The sequence below is a fragment of the Suricata suricatta genome, chromosome 6, assembly GCF_006229205.1.
Source record: "Suricata suricatta isolate VVHF042 chromosome 6, meerkat_22Aug2017_6uvM2_HiC, whole genome shotgun sequence".
NCBI classification, from domain to species: domain Eukaryota; kingdom Metazoa; phylum Chordata; class Mammalia; order Carnivora; family Herpestidae; genus Suricata; species Suricata suricatta.
In genome coordinates this window covers 107,119,414-107,145,873 of record NC_043705.1, presented here as the reverse complement: position 1 = coordinate 107,145,873, position 26,460 = coordinate 107,119,414, and the positions used below count along the sequence as shown (strand labels likewise).

The window sequence follows — 26,460 nt, the reverse complement described above, 5'->3', positions numbered from 1 at the left end:
GATTCGCTCCTTCTCCGAGCTCCATAGAGCTGACCTCTTCTCTTCATCGGCTCTCACCTTCATGTCAACCTCTCAAAGAATCCCTCCATAACTGTATAAAGGAGGAGCCCCCAGGTATCCTCTGTCTTAGCAACTTGTTATTACCTCTATAGATATCATCACAATTTGTAATGTTTTCCCCATCTCTTTATTCATTATGCCACCTCTATAGAAAGTGAGTTCCCTATAGAAAGTGCACCACTCTATCACCAGCACCTAAGATAGGGGACAGCACAGAGTGGGCACTTAATAAGTATTTGTCATGTGTATCAAGGTGAGGAAACCAAGGCTCAGAGAAGTTAAGTGACTTGACCAAGATCACACAGCTGATAGATAAGGCACAGAGCCAGAAAGGAGGCAAAGTTAGGCTCTCGAGCTATATTCTTAACGACCCTAGGCTGAGAGATGGCCTCGTATATGCTGCCTGGCCTCTGGGGCCCCAAGCCTGCTGTCTTCTGCTGGGTCTGGGGACAGGAAATCCCCCTACTCAGGACAGAGGGAAGAGGAAATGAATTCTGCAGTTAGATGGCCCTTGCATCTGACCCAGCTCCTCCATTTCTATGCTGTGGAACTTGGGCAAGCCCTGTCCCTTCTGAGCTTTAGTTTCCTCTCAGAAAAATGGATAGAGCCCAGCTCATGGAGCGGCGTGTGGACTAATCCATGTAGAGCACCTGGCAGTGGCCTAGAGCACGCGCAGGAGGAGACTAGCACTCACAGTTCTCGCTTGGGGCGGACTGGGGGGTGTGGGCTCCGACTCCCTGGAGACAGCTGCTTTCCTCTGACCCCTCCTCCCCGCCGGAACTTCTGGGGACCCCACCTCTGACCTTCCACTGTGGGACCCAAACAAATATAGCTCCATCTGCCCCCTCGTTAAGGCCTCTTTTATCCTCTGGGGACCACTTTCCCAAAGTGTCCTGGGCTTGGTAGCTGTCCTGCCCTGATTTGATGAATATGCCACTAATTAATCTATGCAGAGTGGCCTAAATTCATGCTGCCACTCTTTTCTCCTCCCCAGCAGGGGGTGTAGCTGTAATGGGAACAGGGACCCTCTGGGAGCGCACACTCGCCTGTGGGTCCAGACTGAGCTGCAGGGAGCTCATGTGACTCAGGTGGGAAGCCATGGACTGCTCCTGACAGTCAGAGGTGGGCAGGGGCTCTGGTCAGAGTGCTGCATCCCAAAGAGGGACCTGGGTCCCACTGGAGGACACTCAACGAGGGTGCCCAGGGAAGGTGCCCGGGATGAAGAGGGCCTGGAAATCCTGTCCTGGGTCAGAATGGAGGAGAACGGCCTGCAGAAGACTTAGCTGTCCAAGTGTCTCTGGGGCTGACCTGAGCTGGAGGCTTGATCTGCGCGGCCCCAAAGGGTTAGAACTAGGGTTCACAGTCAAAACCCCCACAGCAGGAAAGATTGAAGGAGCATTTCCCAGGAGTTCAAGGGGATGCACCATAAGAAGCAAGTTCATAGTCACCAAGGGCACCTAGAAGGAACTACTGGGGAAGCAGTAATTGCGTTGAGTGGCTTTTGGGCCCAGACCACCTTGGGCACAGGATCTGGGATCAGAAGGCCGAGGCTCCGGTCCTAGCTCAGACACAGCAAAACTGCGTATTCTTGGGCGAGTCCCTGAGACCCTCTAGGCTTCAGTCTCCTGCTCTGAACACTGAGGGTACCAATCGAGGTAACCAGCCTCGATGCCATGAGGCTCCGCAGAGGAGAGCTAGGAGTCTGTGCTGACCAGGCAAGGCTATGGCTGCGGCTGGTGCCAACCCTAGATCGCACATCTGCTTAGGCCTGCCCGTCTTCTCCCTCAGGTGGGAAGAGGAAGGACGCTGAGCACCCTAGGACCTGCTCTTCTTCTCCCCACACCTGCCAGAGACCCAGAAAGAATGTGTCGTGCACCAGGCTCAGTGCTGTCTCCTTTGACATCCTCAGCACCCCGTGCAGAGGTTGCCATAGCAACCGCTGTAAGGAAGCAGAGGCCCTGCGGCTGGAGGGGGGGCCCAGCTGGGACTCGGACCCCCTCGTAGCCAGCAGTAGTCCCGCTGCATCTCACCTGGTCTGGCCCAAAGCACATGGGGCTAGGAGTTAGGAGACTGGATCCTAAGCGTAGATACTCCCCCCTGAGCTCAATTTCCTCATCTGAGCAGTGGCATATATATACCCACCCCCTCCAGCCCAACCCAGGGGAATTAAAGGGATTCTGGTGGCGCCTGGGTGGCTCAGCCAGTTAAGCATCCAACTCTTGATTTTGGCTCTTGATCATGATCTCAGAGTTTGTGAGTTTAAGCCCAGCATCGGGCTCTGCGCAGAGCCTCTTTGGGATTCTCCCTCTCTGCCCCTCCCTGATGGTAAGAGGTCTCTCTCTCTGTCTCTCTCAAAATAAATAAACTTAAAGGGGGGGTTTTGATAATACCCCCGGCCCCACAGGTGGAGCGAGGGGCAGAAGGCAGAGAGGCGGCCTCCTGGCTGAGCTGCACCCCCCAAATGAGTCGCTCACCTTCAGGTCCCTGTGCACCACACCCATCTGGTGGCAGTGCAGCACGGCCTCCAGGATCTGCTGGATACAGTGACTGGGGAGAGAGAGGAAGGGGTCACGGTGTGGAAGCGGCCTCTCCTGGGTGAGCTGGGAAGCCGGGGAGGGAGGCCCCCTGGGCCCCAGGCACTGTTGCCAGGCTGCACCTGGCACTCACCTGGCATCGGCCTCACTGTAATACTCCCGGGCCACGATGTCCTCAAACAGCTCCCCACCAGTAACCCTGGGGAGACAGGCACAGAGTCACCCTTCCCACGAGAACTCCAGGTATTGTCTCTTCTGGAAGAGGCTCCAGAAAGCCCAGGGCAGAACCCAGGGACCTCAGAACCTCAGGCCCAAGGGAGGGTGTCTCATGTTGCAACCCTCATCCTGTCTTCTAGCTCACCCTCCCACCTCTACCACCTGCCCTTCTCTCCCACGGGGTCCAGGCTGCAGTTTGGACGGGGGATGGGACACGCAGAACATATAACTCAGGGTCATTAGGCTCTTGGAAGCCCAAGAACAGAGTTTTGTGGTCGTTGCTGTTGTTCGTTTTCTAACAAACTTTATTTGTTAGAGTAACTTTAGGCACACAACGAAACTGAGCAGAAGGCACGCATTTCCCATGCACCCACATGCAGAGCCTCCCCCACTAACTGTTGTTTTTTTTTTTTTACAGATGAGACCAGTGTCTTCCCTGAAGTTTCTCCACCAACCCAAGACCCCATCATTTCATTATTGTTTTTCAGTCAATTGACGGGCTTTAAAACTTTAAAATGACTCCAAAAGGAAACTTTACATGGCCACAAGCCACACAAAGCCAGCATCACTGGCCACAAACAGAAACAAAATGAAATCTATGTCAAGGAGCGAAGCCAGCGTGTGTCAGCTTTTCAGGGAACCCCACTCAAGGCTTGGGGGGCAAGCCCACCGCATCTGGGAAACTTCTGTCTCGGAAGAGGGAATTCAGCCCAGCCTGGGGGCACTTGGGAATCAGGCCAAGGGACCGAGCTAGGTCACGCCTGCTCAGGCTGCCCTCCACCCCTTGTACATGCCGGGGTGGGCCCACACTCACAGGTCGAAGATCAGGTAATGGTGTCCCTCCTCAGAGATGCTGTCATGGAGCCGGACTGTGGGAGGGGCCCAAGCAGCCAGTTAACCCAGAAGCACTGCCTCCCACCCCTCCTGCCCTCTCACCTCACCTCCCCAGCCCCCCAACAGCCAACATTCCAATCTCTCAGTCACTGAGCACAAGCTAGGTAACAGGTGTTTCAACTGAGTAAATGAGAGCTCACTGACTTCAGGCATCATCTGAAGAAGCCCGGGTTTAAAGATGATAGACCGGGGATGCCTAGGTGGCTCAGTCGGTTAAGCATCAGACTTCGGCTCAGGTATGACCTCACAGTTCGTGGGTTCGAGCCTCGAGTTGGGCTCTGTGCTGACAGCTAGCTCAAAGCCTGGAGCCTGCTTTAGCTTCTGTCTCCTCTCTCTCTGAACCTTCCCTGCTCATCCTCCCTCTCTCTCTCTCTCTCTCTCTCTCTCCCTCTCTCTCTCTCTCTCTCTCTCTCTCTCTCAAAAACAAATAAAAAAACATTTAAAAAAATAAAGATAAAAGAGGTCAGTTTGGCCTCTTCCTTCCTCCAATCCTGAGCTTCCTTGCAGGGCAGGAGTTAGCCCGTGGCTCAAATCTCTGCCACTTCTTAGCTGTGTGACTTCAGGCAAATTGCTACACCTTTCTGAGCCTCTCTTTTCTTGCCTGGACAATAATGAGACTGAAACTTCTGGACTTGCGGGCTTGTTGTGAGAATCCCATGAGGCACACACGCAGGGTGCTTGTCCTGAGTGAATAGCCCCTCTGGGTAGTCAAGTATGAGATAAGAGAGCCGGGGGGGGGGTGGGAGGGAAGTTGTCCCTGAGCTAGGCACACTGAGAAACTCACCTCTTCCTACCTCTCTTACCAAGAACAGGAGCAAGGCGCCCAGGAGCCCTATAGCTCCCCAAATCACCTCCTGAGATTCTAGAAGGAAGGGCCCAAGGCCTGGGGCTGACTCTAAGGGGCTGTACCCTGCCAGCCAACTGCATTTCCCCCCAGGGAAGCTTCAAATCCTTCCCTGAGCCACAGCCTAAAAATGTCCACAGGGCCCAGGGAATTAGGATACATTGCACAACGGAAAATTACACAGCTGTTAAAATAATACGGCGGTTATGAATCCACTGGTTCAGAATCATCTCTGAATTATGTTGTTTGGCAAAGAAGCAAAGCGCAAAACAGTGTGCGTAGTACTTTTTTAAAAAGATGTATTTAAGCCCGTCTGTGGCACAAGCCTCTCTGGAAGGGTACAGAGAAGTGGGCATTGGGTACCTTGGGAGGGGAATCGGGAGAGCAGGGGCTGTGAGTTGTTGAGACTATTTTCACTGTGAGCCCTAGTGCCTTCTGAATTCTTGCCGTGAGCATGTATTTCTGACTCAATATGGAGTCCCCTAAATGGCTTACGGCTCTCCTATCTGTACCTGAAGTTTGGAGAAGGCATCAAAAATACCAGAGTGGGTGTCTACTCTGGGGGAGGGGAGAACGTGACCAGAGATGGAGGAGGAAAAAAACACAAATGTATCTTACTTTTTTTAAAGAAAAATTTATTTATTTAAGTAATCTCTATACTGAACGTGGGGCTCAAGTTCACAACCCCGAGACCCGGAGTCACATGCTGCGCTGACTGAGCCAGCCAGGCACCTCAGGAACACAAATTTAATGTAAAAATTTTTTAAATTCTTAAATGATGATATGTGTTTATAAATGACTAAAAGAGGGGTGCCTGGGTGGCTCAGTCGGTTAAGCGTTTGAGTTCGGCTCAGGTCATGGTCTGGAGGTTCGTGGGTTTGAGCCCCACTTCAGGCTCTGTGCTGACAGCTCAGAGCCTGGAGCTTGATATAAAAGGCTGTCCCTTGAAGCAGCCAGGCGAGAGGAACACAGGATGCATTCTAGCCTCCACCTGCCTAAGGACACTGGCTTTAGTCCCTGGGAGGTGGTGTCATCACTGCTCAGAACCCGGGAGACAAGACACATAACCCCCTGCCCCTCAGTGAAGGCTACTCCAAGAAAAAACTGAGTCCAAAGCCAAAGAGAAAAGGATTCAAGAGCCACCACGGGGTATGAAAGGGTCTCACCACCTGGTAGAGATTGACATGTCTGTGGCCGTTGAGTTATGCTGTCAGTTTTAGACTTTTTAAAAATATTGTCATAGATCAAACAGATCTGTAACCTAGTTTTCATTTATGTAGCTGAACTCATGAATTTCTGACATTCTTTTCATATTTCCAACAGTTATCAGTTTTTTCTTAGAAATTGAAGGGTAGGGCTTCTTTCCCTATCCAGTGCCCGCCTGACAACACATTCCTGATGTCTGCTTGGGAAGCTAAACAGAATGGCTGGGACCTGGACTCTGGAGTCAGATTTGCTGGGCTCACCTCCCAGCTCTGCCTCTTATAAGCTGTGCAACTTCGGGCAAACTAGGGAACCTCCCTGATCCTCCTTTCCTACCAGTAGCAGTAACACCACTGGCCTGCTTGGGGAAGTTAATCGATGATGTTTGTAAAGCCCTCAACACAGAGTCTGGCACAGAGAAGAACCTGATCAATGAAGACGCCATCATCTTCATTATTGATCAGCCTCGCTTCTCTTGTCCTCCCCAAACCACTTGTGAAACCCTCAGGTTGTCCCTGGCTCCCTGGGATGACCTTTAGGGGGTGCCCCAGCAGCAGGTGGCGATACAGGGTAGGGCGTTGTCCCATGTGCCTGGCACAGTTAGACCTCCCTGTGCTAAGCCAGGGCCTCCCCGACCTGGTCAGCTCACGGGCACTAGCCAGTAAGCGTGGCTAGAGTCACCGAGCAGGCTGGCTAAGACTCAAGCTAGCTTCTCCAGGCACCGACTTGCCTCTTAGGTTTTGCATCAGCGGCAGCCGCACCTATTCGCATTTATTTGGGCAGATTATAATCTATTTAGAAATGAGATACTTGGAGGTTCAGGAAGTAGCACCCTCCAGGGCCCTTCCAGCCCTAAGATAGCTTGGGTTCTTCCCCCGCGTCTTCCTGGTCTGGATCTGAGCTCAGCTCTCCACCTCTCTGTGCATCAGCCACCCCCGCCCCATCCCTATCCCATCCTTACTTCTTCCGCACATCCTCTGTCCCTAGCAGAGGCCTTTGCACTTGGTGGGGCCTTGGATGCCCTTACTATCAGGTGAAGGAAGGAAGGAATAAATGATTCAAGGATGATGGCGATGATAAAGGTGACAGCCATTATTGCTGAGATTTTCCCATGTGCCAGGCTTGTGCTAAGTGCTTTACTTGCACTTTCTCATTTAACCCTCTAACAGCTGTAAAGGGTGGATATCATGATCACCCTCACAGAGGAGGATACTGAGGGTCAGAGAAGTTCAGAGCCTGCCCACACCCAAACACCTAGTGAACAGCAGAGCTGGGATTTGACCCCCGGTGTAAACCCCATTCTCTTAACCGCCATGTTAAATATAGTGCCCCAAACTGGTGACCAAACACCTTGATGGCTCAGAGGAATGAGAATCTGTGTGGAAGTTACATTTTCAGGTACGGTTGTTTTTGTGGAAAGGTGTGGACTAGGAAAAGGGGGAGCAGCTTAATGATAATAAAGCACTTAGCTCAGGACCACCACTGTGCTATGCTCTGTCTAATCATCACAACCTTATGAGGCGAGTATCATTTCTCCAGATGAGAAAACTGAGCTCCAGAGTGGTTAGGCAACGTGTCCATGGTCACACAGCAATTAAGCAGCTAACCCAGGATCTGAGCCTTAGTCTGTCAGCCCCAGAGCCCATAAGTACTGCTCCCCATGCATAGCTGGGAATGAGGGGGGGCAGGAGGTGCAGAGAGGAGGCAGCATTGGCCTGAGACAGCTGCAGTGTGCAGTGAAACCCCCCCACCCCCCGCACCTCCCTCCTCTGGGGCTGACAGCCTTTCTCAGAGATCACTCACAGCCCCGTCCTCATACAGCTGGGGAGATGGAGGCCCCGAGCAGGCAAGGGCTTGCCTAAAGCTGCACAGTTGAGTCTGCCAGCAGGTTAGGGATCGGGATTCCAACCAGGCTCGCTCCCCACCTGCTGCCTCACTGCCCCTCTTCGGATTCTGGCCCTGGAGCCTCTGACTGCTGTTTGCGCAGCTCCGTTCCCCTTCCCTGTGCCCAGGGAAGGGGAGGTGCCTTTTGGGTATAAATAGCAGATGGAGATGCTTCTCTCCAGCAGGAGAGTTAACCCTTGGGGCTCCGAGCACCGAGAGATGCCTCCTTCCCATGGGCGAAGGCGTGGCGGCTGTCAGAGTGGGAATATTCCTTAGAGAGCACCTGGGCCTTCTTCCTCAAAGTGTGGTCTGGGAACCAGCAGCCTCGGGATCACCTTGGAGCGCGTTGGAAATGCAAAATCTTGCCCTCCCCCGCCCTCAAGCCCACTGAACCAGAATCTACCTTTTAACAAGATGCCCAGATGAGCCAGAGGGTGTTTCCTTATGAAGTTGGGGAGGAAAGTGGCTCAGAGAGGGCGGGGCTCCCACCCAAGGTCACACAGCCATTCTCTGACAGAACTGTATCTAGAATCTGCACTCCCTCCCCACGCCCCACCCCCAGCTGCCCAACTCAGAACCACGATGGGCAGGAGGTTTCCCCCCAAATCATGAAGGGGCGGGAAGGGGAGGTCAGTCAGTGACGTGTGGTCTAGGCCTGGCCTCTCTCTGCAGCCTATGCACAGACTACCTTTGGGGCCAGGGCCACCTTGGAGCCCGCCTCTGGGGGAGGTGGGCAGGCCACTGGGCTGACCACAGTGCCAGGCTGACTCAGCACAGGGCAGATTTGGGGAGTGGGCTGTGCCGGTCAAGGCCAAGCCTGGCCTATTTTCGTCTCTCGCAGAGCTTCGGGAGTTTTCCTGAAACAGCTTTTCTGGAGGAGGCTGCCGGCAGAGGCGTGGGCTGGGAGGCAGGGCCCCCTTCTTCACCTTCCCCTCAACCAAGCTGGTCTCCAAGAGATGTGGAAACCATAAAGTTACCCCCTTTCCCATACTGGTGGCCATCATGCCCAGAGAAGAGAGCAGCTGCCCCCACCAAACACCCAGTGGGCCCAGCACGGGAGCAGGGCCGGCCCCACCCACACCCCTCACACATCCCCCATGGCTCACCGATGTTGGGGTGCTTCAGCAGGCGGCAGATGCGGGCTTCCCGCTCCAGCTTCTGATGGTCTGAAACAAAGATGCCCGGGTGAGTCCCGGGTGAGGGAGGATCCCCCCTCCACCTCTGCTTTTTCCTGGCCTTTTCTTTTTTTTTTTTTAATGTCTTTATTTTGAGAGAGAGAAACAGAGAGTATTCAGGGGAGGGGCAGAGAGAGAGGGAGACACAGAATCTGAAGCAGGCTCCAGGCTCAGAGCTGTCAGCACAGAGTCTGACACGGGGCTTGAACCCATAGATGGTGAGATCATGACCTGAGCCCAAATCAGATGCTTAACTGACTGAGCCACCCAGGGGCCCTTTCCAGGCCTCTTCTGATCCGCACCAGCCAGGGCAGCCCCTGGGTCCTGCCTGGAAATGCCCACCTTCCTGGCAGGGACCCTGGGGTCTCCAGGAAGGCAGCTGGATACAGCAAAAGGGGGAGAGACCAGGTTGCAGTGCCTCTGGAGTCCCTTCCTGTCTCTGGGCCCTGGTTTCCAGGGCTCTCAAAGGTGGTGCCTCCCTGAACCACAACCACGGGGCTTGGAAGAGCCCCCTGCTTCCAGCCTTGCCCCTCACACTGCGCTCCAGCCAGATTGAATCGCTTCTCCAGACCCGCCCTGCACAACCCTCTCTCTCAGGCTTGGGGGCCTTCACCCATGTGGTTCTCTCAGCTTGGAACTTTCCCTTCCAACCTCCCACCTGGCCATCGCTGGCCATCCCTCATTCCTCTGACCTATCTTCAGATACACCTTCTCCTAGCAGCCTGTCCTGACTGCCAGGCTGATAGGGGGCTCCTCCTCTGCATTCTCAGGGCCCCTGGACAACGCATCCTACTTTGTCTCCTGCACATTTTTACCCTTAAGGGCAACAATTTAGTCTCTGTTGTACCTTGGCATCTACCCAAATGCCTGGTACATAGTAGGTGCTCAAGAAATAATTAAAGTAAAGAATAAACCATTGAATGGAGAACTTTCTAAAGGAGTATGTATTTTCTCTACAGAAGACAAACTGTATTCATTTGCAGAGGACTCCAGACTAGAGACACAAAAAGCCCCAAAGAATCTGCAGTATAGAGGGGCACCTGGGTGGCCTAGTCAGTTAAGTGTCTGATTTAGACTCAGGTCATGATCTCACGGTTTGTGAGTTCGAGCCCTGCATTGGGCTCTATGCTGACAACTCAGAGCCTGGAGCCTGCTTCAGATTCTGTGTCTCCCTCTCTCTCTGCCTCTCCCCCACTCACTCTCTCTCTCTCTCTCTCTCTCTCTCTCTCTCTCTCTTAAAAATAAACATTAAAAAAAATCTGCTGCATAGAACCTGTATGTGGCAGCATTGGGGCTTATACACCTGCTTTCCAGAACTTTTGTCCAAACCCCCAGGGAGAGAGGACTTGTTCAGAATCTGCCCCACCCCCACCCCATGGTCTCTGACTCTGAAGCTACTGTGAACAATCCTACCCATGATCGCCTTCAATCCTCCCAAAGACCCTGTGCTGTGGGCATTCTTGTCCCCATTTTATGCATTTCTCAATTTCCTTGTGGGTGCTTTCCTCACAGTTCAGTAGTTAATGCCTTAATTAAAAACAACAACAACAACAATAAAAAACAATAAAAAGGAAGCCGGTAGCAAATATACAATATTTACTAGGTACCCGGCACTGTGCAGAGCGCTTTTATATGCGTCTCAAGTTCTTACAGCAGACCTTTGCAGGAGGTGCTGTCATATTCTGGCTTCACAGAGGAGGGAACAGAGGAACAGAGAGGTTAAAATATACCTGGCTCAGAGTCACGCCGATAGTGATCAGTTAGAGCCACACTGTCCCTAGGCAATCCGACTGCACTATACTGCACTATACTGTCCTCCACACCCTGATGCATCACCACCACCTCCACCTGCCCCCAATTTCTGAATGGGAAAATTGAGGCCCATACGAGAGAACTTAGGCAGATACGCAGAGGTAGAGCCAAGACTAGATCCCAGTCTCAGGATAGCCTCTTCAGAGCAGGCACATGGATGACAATAAGGATGGAGAAAGTCCCAGCCTTTGGCCCCAGGCAGCCAGCTCCCCTTCCCCTGCCTTTTTATTAGAGCAATTGCTATTAGAGCAATTGCTGGCCATCCTCCATGGGCTCCAGAAGCCAAGATCGATACCGAAATGTGGCTTTTTCATCAGCAAAGCAATTAAGTCCAATCCTGTTTCCATAGAGCATAAGCTCAATTCCCCAGCTGAAGGAGGACTATGGGCTGGGGGAGGGGAGGTTCTCCACACTGGGGGGCATCTCCCTGGTCCCCCCTCCCTCCCAGCCTTTTTCCATATCTTTCAGGGTGGGGAGAGGACAATGCCACATAAAAGAGGGGAATCCCCCTCGAGGGTTCGTAAGCACCTTCAGTGAACGGAGGAAGGCTGGACCTTCCCTTGGCCCCACACCCTGTCTCCCGCTTCACCCACCCCCAGCAGAACCGGAAATCAAGAAGGTCAAAGTGGGGCCTATCAGAGGGGGCTAGGAGTCTTCTGGCCCAGGCTACCCATTCAGGGGAGGAGGGATCCAAATGCAGAATTCTGATGTTTCGCCACCTTGTGAGGTTACCCAGGAACAGAGTTATACTGATGGCATATAACGTGACAGCCCCTCACACTCAAGCCTGGTGGCCAGCCCTCACTGCTGGAAATTCCAGGAGCTGGTTTTATAAATCTTGCAATCATCCTGAGCAGTGTCCAATGACACTGCATTGCAACTTCTAGTGCTAAAAGCACTAATTTGTTGAAATGACGTAAACATGTACATTATTCAATGGTTTTTGTAACTTTGAAATGTTTTTCTTTTTTTTTTTAACATTAATTCATTTTTTGAGAGACAAAGACAGACCGCAAGTTGGGGAGGGCAGAGAGAGAGGGAGACATAGAATCTGAAGCAGGTTCCAGGCACTGAGCTGTTAGCCCAGAGCCGGATACAGGGCTCGAACTCACAAACCGTGAGATCATGACCTAAGCCGACGTCAGACGCTTAACCAACTGAGCCACCCAGGCACCCTTGAAATGTTTTCCTTTTCTAACATTCCTCAAAGAATGTAGAGACTGTGTTTCTCCTGACCTTGGAGGCCTTCCTCTGTTATGTAGGTAAAGAAACTGAGGCCCAGTGATAAAAAAGCCATCCCTTTATCAAAATCCCTCTGTAAGGTGGTCACGCCTTAGTAGAACTCAGAGCTCTGAGGAACCACTCCTGGCTGTCCCCCTATGGCAGCCAACAGTCATCGGCAGCAAAGAGCCTCTTATTAAACTATGAATTAGATGCCGTTACTCCCTGGTTTTGAACCCTCTAACAGCTCCATCTCGTACTTACAATCCAAACTCCTCACCACAACCACCCAGGCCCTGCTGGGTCCTGCCTCATCTCGGCCTTGGAACTTCAGCCACAGTGGCCTCCTCCCTTCCAGCCTCAGGCACACCGAGCGCCTTCCCACCTCAGGGCCTTTGTACTTGCTGTGCCTTCTGCCTAGAATGTTCCCCTGGGTCTTCCTATGGCTGCCTCCTTCTCCTCTGTCAGGTCCAGCACAACATCACCTCTTCAGAGGTGCCTTTTCTGAATGTCCCTCCTCATCCCACCACTTCCCCACTACTTTGTCTTCTTTATAACCCTCCTCACTACCTGAAGTTACCCTGTTTGTTGATAGGCTTAATGTTATTTTCAGTCTGCCTCCCTGGGAAACAGGTGCTAGGAGAGCAAGACCTTGTCTGTCAGTCACTGCCACGCTCCCAAGGTCCAGAGCCACTAAGCAGCTTGTCCAAAGTCCCACAGCTAGGAAATGGCAGCGCTGGGATTTCAACCCATGTTCCTAATCACTATACTATATATTGCCTCCGATTCTCATAATTAATTGATTGATAAGTCAATCCATCTAGCTCAATACAGTCCCACAGTGATGAAAGGCCTGAGGGAAGCCTGCTGCCCAGGTACCTGGAAGGATTAGCCCCAGTGCCCACTGCAATCCCTTGTGAACCTTCTCCCTCCCTCCCTGAGGACAGACCTCCAGGGTGTTGGGGTTAAGTGGCCCTACCCTGCCCAGGAGCTTGGCAGGCAAGAGTGAGTGGAAGTAAGGTTCGGGGTGAGTCTCCTGGGGCCAGATAGCACCCGAAGGGCAGGGCAAGACAGAGTGGAGCTGGGGCGGGGGTGGGGGGGGGGAGAGTGCAACCAGGCAGCCCAGAAGTCTGTGCCCACAGAAGGGGTGGTCTCCAGCGGCCAGGTGGGCAGCAGGACTCTGGCTGGAAGCACAGGAACTAGGGGGTCAAAATAGACTTCAGGGTCTTGTGAGAGGAAATGCCCCCACCCTCTATAAGGACTCAACAGGGTTCCTGATCCTGGGGGGTCAGAGAAATAATCCCAAGGGCCAACAGGACCAGGCAGGGGTGGGGAGTAACATGAGGAAGACAAGAAAGATGTGTCTTACTGCATACTTCCCATCATGGACCTCAGGGGTAGCCCGGATGAGCTCATGTCACGTCCTGGGACTGGTGGCCAGGGAGCCAAGCAAGGGACCTTTCAGCATCGGATAGACAGTGGGGACTAGGAAGGTCTCTATCCCAGTCAGTCTCCCTTGGCTGTGCCAGCCACATCCATGTGCCTGGCGTGCCCTTGAATGTTAGTGACTTTTTCTTTTTCTTTTTCTTTTTTTTGTAATGAGGGAAGGTGGACAGAATCCCAAGCATGGTCAGCACAGAGCCCGACATGGGGCTTGAACTCACGAACTGCGAAATCATGACCTAAGCCAAAATCAAACATCGGCTGCTTACCTACCTGGGTGCCCTAATGACTTTTCTGCATTTTCTGGGTGTGGCTGAGGCTGGGAGGCACACACAGCCCCTGCCAGGGGCTGTCACTGGACATACACTAGCTAGCATCACTGCTGATAGGGGTTTGGGCTTCACCTACTGAATCCAACCCTCCGGGGTGGAACTAGGGCGATGCATTTTTTAAAAGGCTCCCAAGGGGATTCAGCAGGGCTGGGGACAGGCAAAATTTTTATTTTCTGCTCCAGGTCTTTATGGCTTCTTGGAACTGTTTATACTATGAGTATTTTATTTAAAAGAGTAGTTATGGGGTGCCTGGGGGGCTCAGTCAGTTAAACATCTGACTTTGGCTCAGGTCATGATCTCATGAGCTGGAGTCCTAAGTTGGTTTAAGTTCTGTTTCTCTCTCTTTCTGTCCCTCCTCCGCTCACACTCTGTGTGTGTGGGGGGGGGGGAGAAATAAATAAACATTGAGACGCCTGGGTGGCTCAGTTGGTTAAGCATCCAACTTCAGCTCAGATCATGATCTCACGGCTCATGGGTTCAAGCCCTGCATCAGGCTCTGTGCTGGCAGCTCAGAGTCTGGAGCCTGCTTTGGATTCTGTGTCTCCCTCTCTCTCTGCCCCTTCCCTGCTCACACTCTGTTTCTCCCTCTTTCAAAAATAAACATTAAAAAAATTATAAATAAATAAATTAACTTAAAAAAAAAAGAGTAATTTTAAGGGACACCTGAGTGGCTCAGTCGGTCAAGCGTCCAACTCTTGATTTCAGCTTAGGTCCTGATCTCACCGTTCATGAGTTTGAGTCCCATGTCAGGCTCAGCACTGACAGTGAGGCACCTGCTTGAGATTCTCTCTCAATTCTCTCCTTGCCTCTCCCCTGCTCGATCTCTCTCTCTCAAAATAAATAAATAAAACATTTTTTTAAAAGTAGTTTTAAAATACATACAAAAAAACCATCTCCTGGGTTGAGGAGCCATTCAACAGAGGAAGAGGCTGATGGGGTGGGGAAGGGGATGCCTTGAGCAAGGCACAGCACAGCGAGGAGGAAGGCTGCTCTGGGTGGGCTGTGCCCCCCAGGGAGCCGCCAAAGTCACATGGAGAAGTTTAGGGTATGTTGCCAAATAGTCAGCACGACGCTGCTCCCCACCCCAGGCACCGTGAGTGGCAAACAAAGAAACTTGGGAACAGCAGCCCTGCCCCGCCCCTCCCGCTGGGAAGAGGAGCTGGCAACCGGCAGACTTCTTTGGGAACCTCCCCAGTCCCACCCTCCACACTCACCTAGGCCTGGACCACCTTCTTCTAAGGATGTCAGAGGCTCAACAAATTGCCAAAGAAAGACAGGGTTCTTGGCAGTTTCCTCTAGGCACGGCCCAGAGTCTACACTGCCAGAGGAATGCTCAGCCCTTTCCATTCTCCCCCATAAACATCTGTCTCTTCCTATGAGTGTGTGTGTGTGTGTGTGTGTGTGTGTGTGTGTGTGTGTGTGTATGTGTGAGAGAGAGACAGAGACAGAGACAGAGAGAGACAGAGAGAGAGAACTGCCCAAGAGCCCCAATGTCAAGGGAAGATGTTGGTTCCTGACCCTCCCTCATTTTGAAGCAACCTCAACCTGCACCCCCCCCAAGTGTGGCTCTAATCTTGCCCCCACTGTACCTCAGGGATTGGAATATCTCCTGGTACACAGAGAGGGCACCAGACTTCCACTAGTCACACAGCATGCAAGGCAAATCCCAGCACTCTTGGGGCCTTCCTACCCACCCTGACTCCCGGCCCCGGGCTCTGGCTCCGGACTTTCCACAGGTGACGTCCTTCCACACCAGCTTTCACCCCCAATGTGTGCCATTTGGGCTGGCCTGGGGGCCCTCAGAGACCCACCCCTCACACAGCCAGCCTCTCCTCCCAGCAGGGCACTGGCTGCCTACGGGAGAGTTTGGTGACTAAGAGAAAGCGCTGGGCTCCCAGCAACACTGAACCAGAGAGATGAAAGGCAGCAACACACAGTCGAACACAGGGCCTGCTGGGAGGCCCGCAGGAGACAGTGTGAACATCTTGTATCAGCCTCTGTGAGCCCCACACCTGCTGGGCTCCGGGCCAGACCCAGCTGCCACCTATGCCAGGCAAAACCCTGGACACGCAGCCAGCCCCTAACTCGGCGTCCCCAGGCTGCACCTGCACCCACCTCACCCAACAGAACTCCCTTCCCCCCAGGGGGGCCCCAAGCCAGCCAGACACCATTCAGAGCAGGAATTGGAGTTTGAAGATAACCTTCCCCAACACACTGGCCACGGTTACTGCCATTAATGCTCCGACCACAGGCTAAGTGCAAGAAGCAATGCTCCTGGCAGGCTTTCCAAGTCCAAAGTCCGCACGGATCCCTGTTGCGCCTTGTTAAAATGCACGCCCTCATTCCTTAAGTCTAGAAACAAGAAACCTCTCTAACAGTCTCCTGGTGATGCTGATGCCACTTGTCCAGGATCATTTCCAAACGGGAATTACCAAATTCATCATTCCAAACCCAAATCACACCTCACATGGATTAAACCACAACCTCGGTGGGTAGGAGCCAGGCATCCGGAGTTTTTGAAACTCTCTGGGCGTTCCAGGTGAGGACGGTTTGGGAGGCTCTGTTCTTGGGACTATTTAGGGATAAGAGAGTAGATTTGTGGGGCTGAAGCAGAGTGTACCTGGCGTTCGCTGGCCTCTGGTAGAGCACTGGGATGTGCCGGGTGCTTTCCTAGGTACTGGGGATAGCAGGGAATGAGACCCATCCCCACCCTCTGGAGCTTAAAGTCAAGAGGGAAGATGGATGTTAAATAAGGGACCAAGCCAGTATGTGGGATAAGTCCAAATTGGGTAAAGCCACAAAGGGAGGTCCTACCTGGCACCTTTGCCTTCACCTGGGTGGGAGGCAGAGAGCCTGGCCTGTCAGAGAGGCTGTGGCCTCCAGCATCAAGCCCCGAAGGAAGGAAAATGGAGTGATCTGTTATAATACCTACAGGAGGAAGCCGTTCTCTCCCGTGGCATCACCCAGGGGGACAGAACCAGGCTCCGGCTCTCACCCCAGGGGTAGAGGGAAGAAGAGCCCTAGAGGCCTGGTGAGGCACAGATCTGCCACTTACCTCTGGCCGACAGCTTCTTGGTGTTGATGATCTTAGCAGCATACTCCTGGCCAGCCAGCACCTTCACACACCTGCGCACCACTGAGAAGGCTCCCCTGGAAGGACAGAGAAGGCGTAGGGGGTAAGAAAGGGCCCAAGGGATGGACACATCACTAGGAGAGGCCCACGTCCATGTGTCTGCACCATGGTGGCTAGGGAGACCTCCTGCAGGTCTGCAGGGGCTCCCCAGGACAGCTGTGGCCTGACTTGGGGACAGGGCAGGGCCAGAGACCCGGGAGAACCACTGATAGCAGATTCTCAGGGCCTTGGCCTCACCAGAGAGGAATCCTCCAGAGTTTTAATAAGCTGGGGTCCCCAAGTTGTAAAACCTTAGAATCGCATGGTGTTAGAATTGTAGCATCCAGGTCTCTGAAAGATTTTTAGTGTTTCCTTCTTTGAGTAGGTAACACATCAACATGGTTCAATATTCTAAAGATAAAAAGACTCCCTCCCACCCTTGTACCCTGGTCACCGAGGTCCTGTCCCCAGGGACAGCCAGTGTCACCAGGTCCTTGAGTGACTGTACACAAATACGCTCCCCGTCCACAAAAGGTACTGGAATGGCACGCTGTTCTGCACCCTCCTTTTTTTTAGTTCATCTGTATTCTGAGAAAGAAAGGGGGAAAGAGTGAGCAGAGGAGGAACAGAGAGAGAAAGAGAGGGAGAGAGAGAATCCGAAGCAGGCTCCGTGCTGTCAGCGCAGGCCTCCAACTCATAAACTGTGGGATCATGACCTGAGCAGAAACCAAGACTCGGACCCTTAACTGACTGAGCCACCCAGGCACCCCTGCACCCTACTTTTTTTTCCAGTAAATACTTTGGAGATACTCCTTCCAAATTGTAACATAAAGAAGGGTGGCTGGGTGGCTCAGTTGGTTAAGCATCTGACCGTTGATCTCGGCTCAGGTCATGATCCCATAGTTCGTGGGTTCAAGCCCCATGTTGGGCTCTGTGCTGGCAGTACGGAGCCTGCTTGGGATTCTCTCTTTCCTTTTCTCTCTGCCTTTCCCCTGCTCTCTCTCTCTCAAAATTAAACATTTAAAAAACCTTTAAAAACACACACAAAACAATTGTAACATAAAGAGCTCCTCATTATTTATTCATATGTCTGTCCTGTTATTTACCTAGCCAGTCCCCTATCAATAGACAGTTAGGTTAGTTCCAACCATATTACAAACACTATTGCAATGACTAACCTTATATGTGTGCCTTAGAATTGCGTTTCTCATGTGTGCAGCTGTCTGTGGATAAACTTTGAGAAATGGTGTTACTTGGTCAAAGGGTTGGTGTTGTTGGTAATTTCGATAGATAATGAAAGATTTTTCATCGTTTAGATTGTAACAACTTACTTTCTCTAGGGTGTGAGGGGACCGTTTTCCTCTGCACTCGTCAACAGTATATTATCAAACTTTTTTGTCTTTGCTAGTGAGACAGATGGAAAACAGAGACTAATTGTAGACTTGATTTGTAATTCTCATATTGATTAAAGCTGAGCCTCTTTTCACGTGTTTTTTTGTTTTATTTATTTCTGAGAGAGAAAGAGAGAGAGAGAGAGAGAGCGAGCAGGGGAGGGTCAGAGAGAGAGGGAGACATAGAATCTGAAAACAGTCTCCAGCCTTTGAGCTGTCAGCACAGAGGCCGACGCAGGGCTCAAACCCATAAATGGTGAGATCATGACCTGAGCTGAAGTCAGACACTTAACCAACTGAGCCACCCAGTCACCTCTCTTTTCACATGTTTTAAGAGGCTTCTGAGATGTGATCCTCAAAGTATCAGTGGTTGGGAAAAATTCTGGAGCAAGGGATGAGTTCTAGCACTTGTATGGGGACATTGGTTACTGCCATGTGGAGTGTGGCCATTTCCCAAATCATTTAAACTTTTTGATAAAAGCCAGAAGTCTGGAAATTTATGTGAAATTTCCCAATTTATAAAGACTGGCACCTTATTCTTAAAAAAAATTTTTTTAACATAGTATTTGGCCAAACACAACTAGTTTGAGGGTTAGATCTCGTATCTAAGAACTATGTCATACCTCTGCCCCCACAAAGGTCATCTGGTCCAACTCCTTTATACAACAGAGGACAAACCTTCCCTGCCCCTAAGAAGCTGGACACTGACCGTAGGACCACTTTACCACCCTAACCACAGACTAATGGCAAGAAGCAAGTCTGTGGGCAGGTTTCCCCAATTGTATTGTATTGTATTGTATTTTTATTTTTATTTTTTATTTGAGAGAAAGAGAGAGAGAGACCATGCACAAGCACGTGAGGGGCAGAAGGAGACAGAGAGAGAGAGAGAAAATCTTAAGCAGACTTGATGCTCAGTGCAGAGCCCAATGCAAGGTTTGATCCCAGACCCAGGGATCCAGACCTGAGCTGAAATCAAGAGTTGAAAGCTCAACCCTCAACAGACTGAGCCACCCAGGTGCCCATCCCAGTTCTAAAGTGTACGTGAATCAGTGAATCACCAGGTGTCTTATTGAAATGCAGATTCGGATTCCTTAAGTCAGGAGGGGAGCTCAAGACTCCCAATGTGGCCACACCTCATCACATCCTCCAGACTGTGAGGCCCCATCCTCAGCGTCTGGGCGGGTCCAAGCCTGGGAGGCCTGCAGGCTGGCACAGACGCCCTCTCCGCATACACCCTGGGCCCGGTGTCACCGGTTTCATGTCTGGGCAGCATAACCGAGAAGGTGGGAGGCTGGGGAGGGATGAGGAAGAAAGAGCCACGAGGAGGGTAAAGACCAGGAAATGTGACCTCTAGGAAAGCCCTAGACAGCCCAGAATTCCTGGACTTTCCCTGAGGTGCGCTGTCCTCCTCCCCCCCCCCCCCACACACTCAGGAAAGCATCGAGACCTGGGTGTCCCTCCTGGAGTCGCCTCCCTATTATGGGCCCCCTGGCCTGTGGCCACTCCACTCCTCCCCATCTAGCCCAAGTTCATGGCTCGTTGCCCCTCCTGTTGGTCCTTCCCACCTGACTGTAAGTTCCTGAGGGCCAGAACTTTCACTTTCTTCTCCACGTGCCTGTGTCTGGGTACCCAACGTCTGCTACCAATAGGGACTCCGTAAATGTTACTTGCAGAAACAAGAGGTGGATTGAATTCACAGTGAGAGGGACCGAAATGAGACAGGGAAGAGAATTTTCCATCAGGGGTGTTAGAAATAGGAACGGGCATCTGAAGAAGGTAGGGCACAATTCATCTCTCAAAGAAAAGACAGGCAGACAGGCAGGCAGAGGCATGGACCTAAAGACCTTCAGGTCCCTGCCCACCTAGAGGGCACAATTCTCAAAAGTTCTAATGGACAGTGTTCAAGGTGGCCCGTCTGGGAAAGGTTGGAGGGCTGCAGGGAGAGCAGGGGTAGGGAAGGAGAGAGGCCATAAGCTCCTGAGTGCAGGGGCTGAGTCATACCTCACTCACCCATTGAGCCCATGTTTGGTCTGGAGCCTGGAGTTCAACTATTGTGGGATCGAGGGATGGAGGGATGGAGGGCGCTGGGAGGAAGGCAGGGAAAGAGGGGTGGATATAACTTCTCCACTGAAGAAATAGATTCTAAGTAAGAAGTAGAAACAACTAAGTAAAAAATTCCATTCCAAGTAGACCTTAGACCAGTGCTTATCACAGTGGCTGCTCTGGAATCCCTGGTGGACATTTTTAAAATCCATATGCCAGGGCCCCGTCCAGACCTACCAAATCAGAACCTCTGGGCAGAGGCCCAGGGGATCTGTATTTTCATTTCACACAAGGGTTCCGGGCATCGTTTCCATTGTTTCCCAGCCAACTGGGCTGTCCTGCCTGCCCTCCGCGGGCATCCTGCAAGATGCCCTGACCCTGGACATTGGCCCTGAAGGGGCTGGCACATGCACCTTTGTGCAGGTGGCTTGACAAGCCCATGAACCCTGGCTCTGCCTTAGGAGCTGAGAACCTAGAGCCACATCTGTGAAACAATCAAAGGCACATTTCCTGAACTTCCTTCCTGAACCACTGTGCCAGGCTTTTGCATAGGTCTCAGCTTCTAACTCGGGGTCCAAACTAGGTTCTAACACGGGGAGGGCTGCTGCAGGGGCCGCATACCCCCTGAAGGACATCTTGTGCCTCTGAAAGTAGGTATGTGCATTTTTTTCTGGGGCAAGGATGCAGAGCTTTTAGCAGCTTCTCAGAGGGAGGAGTTTTATCAAAACCAGTTCAGAGCTACCGAACCAGAGGGCACCAGCCTCCCACATACCCAGAAGGCATCCTCCTTTCAAATGCATGTGCGCCACTAAGCTCCTTCGTGACCACAGCAGCACTGTGAAGTTGGAATTATCATCCCCATTTAACAGATGGGGAAACTGAGGCCTCGGGTGACCAGGTATAGTGGGTCTGTGAAGAGAATGCAGGTCACCTGCACTTGTTCTGATTCCACCAAAAGCAGGGAAAGTGTGACCCTTAAGAGCATGGGCTCTGGGCTCACAAAGCTAGGTGGTCGTGACTCACCCCCAACTGTGACATTGACCTTGATACTGAACTCTGTTTCCTCCTATAAAATAGGGGCAATAATAGCATCTACCTCCTGGATTTGTTGGAGACATCAATTGAGGTCACACATGCAAAGCGCTGGGCCAGGCACAGAGAGCACCAAATGGGTGGAGGAAAGGGCCCAGGCCAGGGAGCCCCTCTTTCTACCTACACAGCCTCAGGTCTCCCACCTGTAAGTGGGGAGGTTCATCCCTGCTTGCCGTAGTGCTGGGGGTCAGGGAGATGAGGGGCAGAGGAGAATCTGTAGCAAAAATGAGACTAACCTCTTCTTTTTTTGTATCTTCTGCTTTAAAATGCCATTTCTGCATTCCTGTCCTGTATGAGCAAGTGGCCACAGCCCAGCAGCCTTGGCAGACAACAGAAAAGCCAGCCCAGTCCTCCCACGGCCCTGAGCTAAGCAGGTAGCCAGCAGGTGGAGGGGCAGGAGCTTGGAAACAGGACAGGGCAGAGAGGGGAGGAGGCAAAGATGGGAACAGATGGGGACCTCAGGGTGGAAGGGAGTGACCGGGGTCCTGAGAGGAAGGGGTGAGGCCTGTGTGTGAGGACCCAGTGTGAGTGTCCACGGACAGGTCCTGGGAGCGTCTGCGAAGGTGTTTCTGGGTACAAAGGGGTCGAGGGGGGCATGTGTGCCCACAGCTGTGTGTCAGGGCCAGTCAGTGCCCCATGGATGTGACTCCATGAGGCTCTGGTGTGACAAGGTGCACCTTCATCACCCTGAGTATGAAATGTGTCTCCATGTTAGCAAGCAGGTCACAGGACGTGGTCAGGGAATGGTCTGCCCCAATACAGCCCTCACTTTCTTCATCTCCAACAAGGGGGATGGGGGTGGATGAGGCTAAATAGCACAAAGCCCTTTCCATCTTTAGTATTCCATACCAGTACTGTCCAACAGAATGTTCTGTGATGGCATAAATATTCCGTGTCGTCCAACATGGCAGCCACTAGCTTCACGTGGTCACAGAACACTTGCAATGTGGCCAATAAGACAGAAGAACTGAATTTTTAATTTTATGTCATGTGACCAGCCAGACGTGGCTAATGACCACTGTATTGGATAGCGAGGTTCTAGAAGAACAGGCATTCCTGAACCAGACCAGAGTTCAAACCATGGTGCAGCCACTTACCAGCAAGCTACTTAACCTCAGTAAGCCTGTCTCCTCCCTGTAAAGTGTAGCTAGGCACAGTACTCGCCCTGTGCAGTTGTTTCAAGGATTCAGTGGGATAATAAGGTATGCGATGGGTTTAGCACAGTCCCTGGAGTCTAGTAAATGCTCAAGAAACATCGCCTTTTATAGGCATCATTATCGACAAAGTGATGAGAACAGCTGGCTTCATCAGAAACAAAATGGACCCTGTTTGCCAAGCTCGGAGAAGGAGGAAGCTAGGAGAGGAGGTTGTAGGGGCCATGAAGAGGAGGGGCAGGCTGCTCCCCCAGGCAGAGCAGTCTGCCCCTGTTGGGGGAGCAGGGCACAGGTAGGCTGGGAGGCCGGGCCCTGCTTCCAACAGACAGATGGAGAGGGCGAGGTAAGAGTGGGTCCAGCATGGCTGAGAATGTGGGAACGTGCTAATGGGCCGTGAAAAGCAAGATTCACACTGGGAAATTGCTTTCTGGCTGCCTGGAAGGCTCGGTGTCCTGGGAGTTTCTGGCTGTCAGCCCACAAGGGGCTCATCACTCTCTCTGGCCTGAAACAACCCAAAACGCTGATGCTGAAGCCAGGTGAGCATGAGGAGCATTTGAAGGGGGCTGGAGAGACCCGGGTCCTCGCCCAGCTGGGCCACCAGCTTGCTTATCCTCTGGGCCTCAGTTTCCCCATTTGAGAGCTGAGGATGAAGACCCAGCCACACTTCCTCCTGGGCCATTTGGGAGAAGTCTCTCCTACACAGGGATGGGGAGAGGTTCCTGCTACCCACGACCACTTACTGCCAACTTCCTCTAAAGTAAACCTCCCCACCTTTACCCCAAGCTGCCCAGAGCCCAGGGCATGCCCATGGGTCTCAGCAGAGAGAAGACAGTTTCTGGGGGCCTTCTGGAGACAGCACAGTCACAGAACCCCCCCCTTCCCCCCAGCTCCAACTCTGGACTGCTTAAGGGGTCTGATTGTCAAAGGTCCTGACAAGCATTAGGATCTCCTCTTCACTGGCTGCTTCCTCAAACACACACAGTCTCCCTTATCCTGGAAAAATAAATAGCCAACCTGCTCCCCCCAAATTTTTAAATTAAAAACCAAGCACTTCTCTCTCGACCCAACAGCTTGGGCCATTTCCTTCCTCCCTCTCTGCTGCCAAACTTCCAGAACAAGTGTCCGACATCCGCTGCCTCCTCTTTCCACCTCCCACACTCCATGAACCCACCACAATCTGGTGCCCACCCCCGGGCTCCCTGGAAAAAGCTCTGCCAGGCCTGCCCACGCAATGCCCCCCCTCCGCCCCTGCAGCCCCAGCGGGCCTGATCCACCTGGCCTGTCCCACACCAGGCAGGATCTGGCCCACTCTCCCTTTTTGTTTCTAGGTGGCTGCACTCTCCCTGGCCCCCTGCCTCGCTCTCAGTGCCTGCCCGTCCTCAGCTCCCCCTGCAAGATCATTACTCCCTGTTCTCTCCCCACTGCCCTCTTACCACCTCCCTCCAGCCCCTCTCCCAGGACATTAGCTGGGATCTCTGGGGAGGGTCTGCGCAGTCAAACACACATCTAAAATTTAAACAAAATGATTCTGTGTCTGTCTAATTTTCTGGGCAGAGGATGCATGTCTTCCCCGGCTTCACAAAGGATTCTGGGACCCCCGCCCCCCACCCCTGCAAGATGGTAAAGCCACTGACCATCATGCCAGATTGAAACCTGCTTCTATCTAGCCCCTCCTGTCTCTGGAATTCCGATCCCAAGTTCCTAGCTACGCATCATCTTGCTTGGGTGCTACGTCACAGGCAACTCATAATCAAAGTCCAGTTTCCTCGAGAAAGATATGTAAGAAAGCGGTCCACCTCTCTGAGATGAGCTGGGGTGATTCCAGAAAGTTCCTGGTCAACAGGAACCATCATCCATGAGAGGATCAGCATCCGGAACCTCGTGGTAGTACCTCACTGCCCAGGTTAGCCGATCTGATCACTCAGCAGAGCGCAAGGCCCGGGATGGATGTCAGGGCAGATGGAGTCGGGATGTCTGGGGTAAAAGGCTGGCCGGCGGAGGGGCCAGGCTGTGGGCCACATGTGACTGCATCGGAGCTGGCGCGCCCCGTAACACCGTCCCACTGACGTCGACCTTCTCCCCATTCCACAGATGTAGAAACTGAGGTCAAGCCCTTGAACCTGGGACTCCCAACTCATTGTCCATTGCTCTCTCCAGTATCCCACACTCTCAGGTTAGAGGCGGCCCTCACCTGCGGTCCACAGATGGGCTTTAGGGCAGAGGGATCTGTGAGAAATAATACAGCCATTCTGTGGGCTGTAGTGAGTACGCATTTTTCTAGGAAAGTGCCTGTGGGTCATTTGAAATTCTCTGAGGGCTCCTAGATTTCCAGAACAGTTAAAGAGCTGGGGTCGATTTGTTGAGAAACAAAAGGGCTATCGTGTTTCCATAACACTCACCTTCGAGTGCTTTAGGCAAATCCCTTCACCTTTTTGGAACCTCAGTTTGCCTCTCTGTGAAATCAACTGTTGATCATTTTAAAACTCCGCTCTCTTTCTTCTTATTGCTTTCTTTTTAAGCAGTGAGGCCCTTTTAAAATAACATACAAAACACAGCTGTGTAGGTCTCCATGTGACAAAGAGATCAGAGAAGATAGGGACTGTGGGACTAGGGGCCCCATTTGTCTGGTTTGCTCTCTCTTCTTCCCAGTTCGCTACAGCAGCTCTGCCCAGAAACCCACAAACTCTAGCATTTTACAGCCAGAAAATTCTAGGACCGTATTCCTAAAGCCTTGCATCTCCCTCCTCCCATCCCGGGCTGCAGCCGCCCACGGCCAGGGACTGCGTGTCTTCGAGCTGTCCCACACCCCACAGGCCTGCCCCATGCCAACCCAGCAGAAATCTTGTGGGGGACACAGAAGGTCTGAGAACCAGAAGGTTCTGTTTGCCACAGGGAACATTGAACCAACAGAAGTCCCAACATATTCCTTGATTTGGCTGTGCATGGGTTTTCTTGAATGGGTTACAAAAAGGGAAATAGAACAATATTCACAGACCTCTAAGAGAGGACCGAAGCAGACAGAAGCAGGAGGATGCTGAAGACCTGCTTCCTTCCCACCTGCACACCCTGAAGCCTTCTAGAAGTTCAGAGAGAGACACCAGAGCCAAGCACCAGACTGGAAAGAGGCTGGAGTGCCCTATTCTTGTGTGTCATTCATTGGCTGTGTGACCTTGGGCAAGGCCCTGGCCCTCTCTGGGCCTTAGTTCACCATCCATCAGACAAGAGCACTCCTCACTCACTCCAGTATTCTGAGTGGGACTGAGGCTATTCTGGCTGCAAAACTATCTCCCACATCATGCTTGTGGCATCTCGCCAGCGAGGGCAGGAGGGAGACGGAGGCAAGGGATCAAGAGAGGGCTGTGAATGCGCACAACTCTGCTGCCAGGATGTTCCCGCCCTCCTGAGGCCACATCTGTCCAACTGGGAGAGGAGCCGTGCTGATGGTTCAGAAGTCCTGTCTGTGCTGACCTGAACCCCACCTCCGTGTTCCTCTACACATTTGGCTCTGCTCTGCCCTCAAGGGCCACATAGAGCACCTTGCTTATGACTCTGGGGCCCCAGAACATCCCTCCTGAGATGAGAAGAGAGGACACCCCCCTACTCCGAGGGGCCTCTTCTTCCTGCTCAAGTCCTCCAGCTCCTCAGCTCTCTCTCATTTGATTTGTCTTCCAGAACTTCACCACCCTGAACGGCCCCTTCTAGGGTGTCTAGAAGAGGTTTTTAGAATTGCTTCTAGGCCCTAGGCATCCAAAAGTTGGGGGCAGGCTGAGCAGGTCTGAGAAGAGTAGGGCCCTCAACCTCCCCACGACTGACACGCTCTTTCAAAGTACACACCTCAGAGCCTTTGCCCGTGCTGTTCCCACTCTGAGGAACACTCTTCCATCCTCTTCCCTCTGATCCACTCGGATTCCAACTCCAGTCTCCCCAGCACCACCTCCTCAGCGGAGCCTCCCTGATACCTTGCTCACCCCAACTAGTTGAGGTCTCTCTGCATCTCATAGCTCCACATTTGTGCTCTTAGGTGCATTTAAATAATAACTTCTGAAGTGA

General features: G+C 52.3%; 1 protein-coding gene across 5 annotated transcripts in view; it reads right to left on the bottom strand.

Moving 5' to 3' along the window:
* CAMK2A (calcium/calmodulin dependent protein kinase II alpha) overlaps positions 1-26,460 on the bottom strand; it is a 63,090-nt gene that overhangs the window by 31,031 nt on the left and 5,599 nt on the right. For all 5 annotated transcript variants that reach the window (XM_029943055.1, XM_029943056.1, XM_029943057.1 and 2 more), the window contains exons 2-6: positions 16,674-16,768; positions 8,742-8,801; positions 3,625-3,679; positions 2,728-2,793; positions 2,535-2,607 (exon numbers count right to left, since the gene is read on the bottom strand). In XM_029943055.1, the coding sequence (XP_029798915.1) occupies positions 2,535-2,607; positions 2,728-2,793; positions 3,625-3,679; positions 8,742-8,801; positions 16,674-16,768 (349 nt within the window). The remainder of the gene's footprint in view (positions 1-2,534; positions 2,608-2,727; positions 2,794-3,624; positions 3,680-8,741; positions 8,802-16,673; positions 16,769-26,460) is intronic.